The sequence below is a fragment of the Ochlerotatus camptorhynchus genome, unplaced genomic scaffold (assembly GCF_037179485.1).
Source record: "Ochlerotatus camptorhynchus isolate MF236.1 unplaced genomic scaffold, CSIRO-AGI_Acam_v1.1 ptg000191l, whole genome shotgun sequence".
Lineage (NCBI taxonomy): Eukaryota > Metazoa > Arthropoda > Insecta > Diptera > Culicidae > Ochlerotatus > Ochlerotatus camptorhynchus.
In genome coordinates, this window is record NW_027040681.1 from 717,267 (window position 1) to 723,586 (window position 6,320).

The 6,320-nt window shown below is 43.3% G+C and overlaps 1 protein-coding gene across 1 annotated transcript; it reads right to left on the reverse strand.

Annotated features, from left to right (window-relative positions):
• Positions 1-2,357: 2,357 nt before the first annotated feature.
• LOC135702289 (monocarboxylate transporter 7) lies at positions 2,358-4,380 on the reverse strand. Its single transcript, XM_065223316.1, has 5 exons — positions 4,012-4,380; positions 3,359-3,951; positions 3,139-3,283; positions 2,839-2,959; positions 2,358-2,647 (listed from the first exon to the last, which is right to left on the reverse strand). Exons 1-5 carry the CDS (start codon positions 4,358-4,360, stop codon positions 2,374-2,376), a joined length of 1,482 nt encoding a protein of 493 aa, XP_065079388.1. The 5' UTR covers positions 4,361-4,380; the 3' UTR covers positions 2,358-2,373.
• Positions 4,381-6,320: the final 1,940 nt, after the last annotated feature.

Below are 6,320 nucleotides of genomic sequence, written 5' to 3' on the forward strand. Positions count from 1 at the left end.
GGCAGGTTCTGCAGAAATGCCGCGAATACAACGTGCCCACACATCATTTGTTCATCGATTTCAAATCCGCATACGACACAATCGATCGAGATCAGCCATGGCAGATTATGCACGAGTACGGATTTCCGGATATACTGACTCGATTGGTCAAGGCGACGATTGAGTGATGTGCGTTGTTCAAGTATCGTTGTTCAAGCATACCACTCTCGAGTCCCTTTGAATCTCGAAGGGGGTTACGGCAAGGTGATGGACTTTCGTGTCTGCTGTTCAACATCGCCTTAGAAGGTGTGATCAGAAGAGCTGGGAGACACGAGTGGCACGATATTCAGGAAGTCCGTCCAGCTCCTTGGCTTCGCCGATGACATTGACATTATGGTACGGAACTTTGAGATGATGGCAGAAACGTACATCAGACTGAAGGCTGAAGCTAGACGGATTGGACTTGCCATCAACGCATCAAAGACAAAATACATGAAAGGAAGAGGTTCTAGGGAAGACAATGTTAGCCTCCCACCCCGAGTTCAGATTGACGGTGACGAAATCGAGGTGGTCGATGAGTTCGTGTACTTGGGCTCACTGGTGACCGCCGAAAATGATACCAGCAGAGAAATTCAAAGACGCATTATGGCAGGGAATCGTGTCTGGTTTGGACTCCGGAGGACACTCCGGTCAAATAAAATTCGCCACCGCAAGAAGTTGACTGTCTACAAGACGCTGATTAGACCGGTGGTCCTCTACGGCCACGAGACCTGGACTGTGCTCGTGGAGGACCAACGCGCCCTTGGTGTTTTCGAACGGAAGGTGTTGCGTACCATCTACGGTGGAGTGCAGATGGATGACGGAACGTGGAGGAGGCGAATGAACCACGAATTGCACCAGCTGCTGGGAGAACCATCCATCGTCCACATTGCAAAAATTGGGCAACTACGGTGGGCTGGGCACGTCGTAAGAATGCCGCACGACGACCCAGTGAAAATGTTTCTAGAAAGCGACCCAACAGGAACAAGAAGAAGAGGTGCGCAACGGGCAAGGTGGATCAACCAAGTAGAAGGCGACCTGCGGACCCTTCGCAGACTACGAGGCTGGCGAAATGTAGTCATGGATCGAGTAGAGTGGAGACGACTTCTTCGGACAGCAGAGGACAACAAGGTCTTAGCCAGATTGGTAAGGTAAGTACAATCTTTTTGTGAGCTGTACGCGTGCTTCCAGACGATTCCTGCTCCGATGTTCTGCAAACCCACTTATAACATCTTCAAAGCATATCCCTGAAGTAATACTCAGGAACCCGCTCTAGCTCACTAGTGGAAATTCATGATAGAGGATACAGCCTTGCAGTTGAAGTAAACTGAACTTTTACTCAAAGTTCCTGGAGCTTCGCTTTGGGAGCTCTCCAGAAATCACATAAAGTTCATTGAGTACTGATAGAAAGTATTAGTCTTTTAGTTGTTTAAAGATTTCAGAATCGTCACTTAAACCTAACTAGGGTCTACTATGAAGTTTTATAGGTTCTTAAGCAAACCCATTTGATCCGACATGAAATCTCCTGAACCTGCTTATAAAGTCCTCCAGAGTCCATCTTAAAGTTTCTTATGTCTTCCATCTACCAACAACACACAAAAAACCAACACTCGACCGTTTTTACTTCTCTGTAGGTACCTCCATCATATCAGAACTTAATGAGAATTTTTGGTTTCTTAACAGAATGATTTATTAGAAGATGCACAATATTGGACACTATTCATATATCATCGCCAATGATGGGGGTTCCTTCAACATAAATTCTGTACACTTCCCCGAGGGCTGCTTAAACTTTCCGGGAGTGATTCATGCGGTCCTGGACATTAGACTAGATGTGCTACGATTTTTGTCAATTTCAATTTGAAAATGTATATGTCCCATATCAGAAAAGTATGCAATTTTTAATGTTTATGGGCTTTCTATTAAAAATAAGTTTGAAAATATTAACAATACGCATTTTTTTGCAGTTTTATAGCAGTTTTTTTAATTTGTTTTGACCATGAGAGGCTCTGATGGGTTAATTTTACCCCTCTACTTCCTCTGAAAGCTAAAGAGATCCACAACTTTTCGATCCGTCTCAAGTTTCTGAATCTACCATTATATAGTCAATACTTATTAAGCATGTTGTGCATTTTTGTTTGCTTGAAAGACATTTTAAACAATTTGATTTTTTTTTGTGTGTGAAAATACTGATTTGGTAGTAAATGATTATCAGTCTACACATATTAGGTCATTTTTCACTTATGGAAGACACCAAAAGCCCTCTATTCCTCAATTAGGAGTGATTTTCTCTCTACGATGAAGTTGAAAAACATAATCAATCTTAATGGAAAATAAATAGAGAAAATAAAAACTTTATTTACTATCACTAGCCTCAATCGTTTCCAGCTTTATCGGAACGGTGACCATTTCCGTTTGCTGTTCTGCTTCCCGGAAAGCTCTCTCCTTCAGCCGCAGGTAGACAATTTCAAATAGCCACGGAAGCACGCAAAGCGCCATGAACAGCGTAAGACAGTGGAACGATATCGAGTAACTTCCGGTCACGTCACGGATGTAGCCGACAATGGGTCCGACGGCAAAAGTGATATTTCCCTGCAGAAACATAAATAACCCGTAGCCGGAAGGAAATCTGCAAACCAACAAAAAGGAAAAACACGCATCATTCAAGCGGCAAGGACGGAAGATGAGTCCCATCAATCATCGAGGGGGATCGGTTTTATGCATGCCAGAATCAAGATTTATGAGCGTCAAAAGTTTATCACACCAGGCTATCGGTTTTGGGTTTCGGTACAAAATGGCACCATTTGTGCCAATACCTACCTTTCCGTGGGCAGATATTCTGAAAACACCAGCGGCAGTGGGACGTGAATCCAGGTTCGCAGGAATCCCATTATGGCCGTTATGATGGCCATACCGTAAAAATCGTAAACGAATAAAAACGCTGTTTGAAAATTCGGAGAAGAAAAAAAATGCAATTGAGAAAAACTGTAAAACATGTTTGGATCGGAAGCAATGCTGTCGATTGGTCCCCTCTTCTGGAAGCGGCCATTAACATATTGTTTCCTCGGGGCAATGTGGGACTTTTTTGCAGCAGAATTTCAAGTGGGTATAAGTAATTACCGAAACGTGCCAGGATGGTGAACAGCGCTCCGGCTAGATAGACGTAACGAGCCTTAATGTTCAAACATGTGCTGGAAATGGCCAGGAACACTCGCGATAGCAAATCCGCTCCGGCTCCGATGGCAATGATTAGGGAAACATCCGGCTGGAAGAGAGCGATTAGCAGGTCACCATTAGTATTCAAAGCGAGGAATTGCATTACACGGTTTTATGAGTATACTTTGCCGAATCCTATCATGAACAAATACATCGGCTGCAGGGTGAAGAACGCCAAGTCCGAGTAAAGTGCAAACGATATGCCTAGAACGATGTTCACGTAAATCGGATCCTTTAGCAGCGTAAGGTCCAGAAAGTCGATGAGCACTTGCCACTTTGTTGCGGGTTTTTTGTCTCTTTCGGTGCTATCGCTGACGACTACCGGACCGGACCAGTTTCCTAGCCCTGGAATGGAAGATGCCCGACGAGATCGATCCAATCCTTTCAACATTTTGGATGCAACATTCTTAGTCGGTTCTTCACTCGGATTTGTTGTCATTTGCACTTCTTCATCGGTGATTTTGACCTTTCTCATGTGCCATTCCACAGGATGCATCACCAGCATTGCCACCAGGGTATTGCTATTGACAGCTGCTAGCACTGCCATGCATCCTCGGAATCCGTAGGCTTCCATTGTTTTCTGTATGAAAATCGGATAGATCATGGTTCCCAGACCAATCAAGGTTTGAGAAAAGCTCATCATAACGACTCGCTTCTCCACAAAATAGGCATTGAATGTGGTGTAGGAAACAGGAATCATCAGTCCAAAACCGGCACCTACATGTTATCAATTAAAAGTTTAGTCAACTAAAGTTCGTTACAACGATGCAGCCTTACCCTGGAATATGCTAAATGACACCAGCAACTCATTTGTCGTCGTAACAAATATCGTCATGAAACTTCCAATCACATACGAAACGGCACCGATCAAGCCAACCGTCCTGCAGGAAGTCTTCTTCATCAAGGTATTCGTAAAAAGTCCCGCGAAACTCAACGCACTGAAGAAACAACTCGTGATCAAGGCTATTGCACTGGTCTCCTCACCGAGGTTGGTCAGGAAATCTCCAAATATCAATCCGAACGATGGCAGTGAGCCCAATGACACGGTGAACATCGATGCCATCCCGATGCCAATCAGCAAACCCCAGCCTCCTTCCGGAGGAACTTTCCTATACCGAACCGACATATCAACTTTGAATCTGCGGAACTACTTCAACCGACTGGTAGTATGACACTAAATTGTTAAATTGAATGACCCAACAGAAGCAATCTCGTCATCTACAGGTGGAAAGTTTTATCTCATCTACAGCCGTTGGAAAGTAGAAGGGCTTTCTATCTCTATCCGTAGCATGGTCTAGGTTATGCGAGCTTAACGATAAACAAACAGCCACCAGGTATCTAATATGCCTGTACTCTGATGACGAATGGACGATTAGAAGTTGTTTTGAGAGCGTGTGTTTCTACCTAGATGATAAGCGACACGCTGGTGGTAACTTGAATCACTTTTCCACAAAAGTAAAACTATTAGATAGGTACCACGAGAAATGGCTTTGGGTGGAAGCCAAACGCTCATCAAAACAGTACCTGGCGTCAACAACAATATGCCGCGAAGGTCTTCCTACGATTATCAGCTATTTTAATCATTATGTTTTTATAGGGTATAATCGCCATGAACTGAATTCTATCGATGAAGGAAACGGCTTGGTTCATTGTACAAATAAATGTATGACAACATTTGTAGCTGTTCAATGCATTTCAGCTGTTGCGACTTAACGCAGTTTCATTACTATATGTTTTGCATATATATAGGATGTTCCAGAAAGCATAATCACACTTTAACACGCCGTCATTCTTTTCCTGCTGACGTTTAGAAGCTGTTCATCGACATGTGTGTTTAGTTATTGCTCAACAATCACTCTGCACTCTGCTGAACGTTCAATTTGATTTTTCGAGGTCATCAAAATGCGAGACATTTTCCCGGAAAATCCAAACAGATCCCAATGCTGAAAATACGCTTGAAATTACTCACAAAATTATTGCTTGTTATGGTGTGACTGTAAACCCTGATGCAATAGCTTCGGCTACCAGATTAATGGGAAAAAAAATAAACCAAAAACCCCTTTGGTTCCTATTCGCGTAGTTTTTAAAGATGAAGATACTAAAGAATTTCTATTTTCAAAAAAAAAAAGCAATGTGGGAAGTTACTGTCATCATCAATCGATCCCAGTTTTATGATCAATGGTAATCCAACAACCGTCACTATTCGCGATGAACTGACCCCACTGTCTATGGAACTTTTAACCGAAATGAGAAAGTATCAAGAAAGTTTATAACTAAAATTTGTTTGGTCCAGTAGAGGAGGGAATATATTAGTGAAGAAGAATGAACATTCTTAACCCGAGATAATAAAGACTAGGGATAATTGAATTGAATTGGTTAACCGTTATGCTGCCCATAAAAGCATAACTGTCCCATATGAATAGGACATCAAGCAAAGATGGGACAATTATGCGAGTATCGGCAGTATAGTGGAAACTCCATCTCAGTAAATAATTCTAATTCTTCTTTTTTTTTCCTTTGGTTTGTTTTTTCCGTCGATCTTGTTTTCCGTGCTGAGCACCAATGCTACCGACGTGCCAAGAAGGCAGCTTCCACAGCTGGACCCTACCTATCGACCCATCAACTCATGAACCGGGGACCAACGGCTTTACTTCCCATCCGAAGGAAGGCGTGATCAGAGATGTTATGCCTCAGAACATTCCGGTGGCGCCGACTGGGATTGAACCCAGGCCTGCTGGGGTTAGAGGTAATCACGCTTACCACTACACCACCAGTGCCGTTTATAATTCTAATTCTAATAAGTAAGCGTTTATGAATGTATGGTTCTTTGTCAACTTTGAAAAATCAGTGTTCACTAGGCTGTCGACAGAAGCAGACCACTCTCAATGTGTGTCACGCGATCTGTTTACTCGACAGCAACCATTGTGTGGTCCTCCTCATTGTTCTTCATCAGCAGTTCTTTCAGTCGAAGCGTCGTCGACTTTGCAAAGCAACCGTTTCGTGATGAATGTGTGAGTGCTGACCACGTTTTGCGTCCATTGCTACAATGGAAGCGCTCTGACCCTCGTTGGCGAATCTGCCATACA

Excerpts from the sequence above, each read along its gene's own strand:
- LOC135702289 (XM_065223316.1), bottom strand. The coding sequence starts at position 4,360 with ATGTCGGTTCGGTATAGGAAAGTTCCTCCGGAAGGAGGCTGGGGTTTG. Across the intron at positions 3,284-3,358 it reads TCATGATAGGATTCGGCAAA|CCGGATGTTTCCCTAATCAT; the intron begins GTATACTCATAA and ends GCTCTCTTCCAG. Across the intron at positions 2,960-3,138 it reads CACCATCCTGGCACGTTTCG|CGTTTTTATTCGTTTACGAT; the intron begins GTAATTACTTAT and ends ATTTTCAAACAG.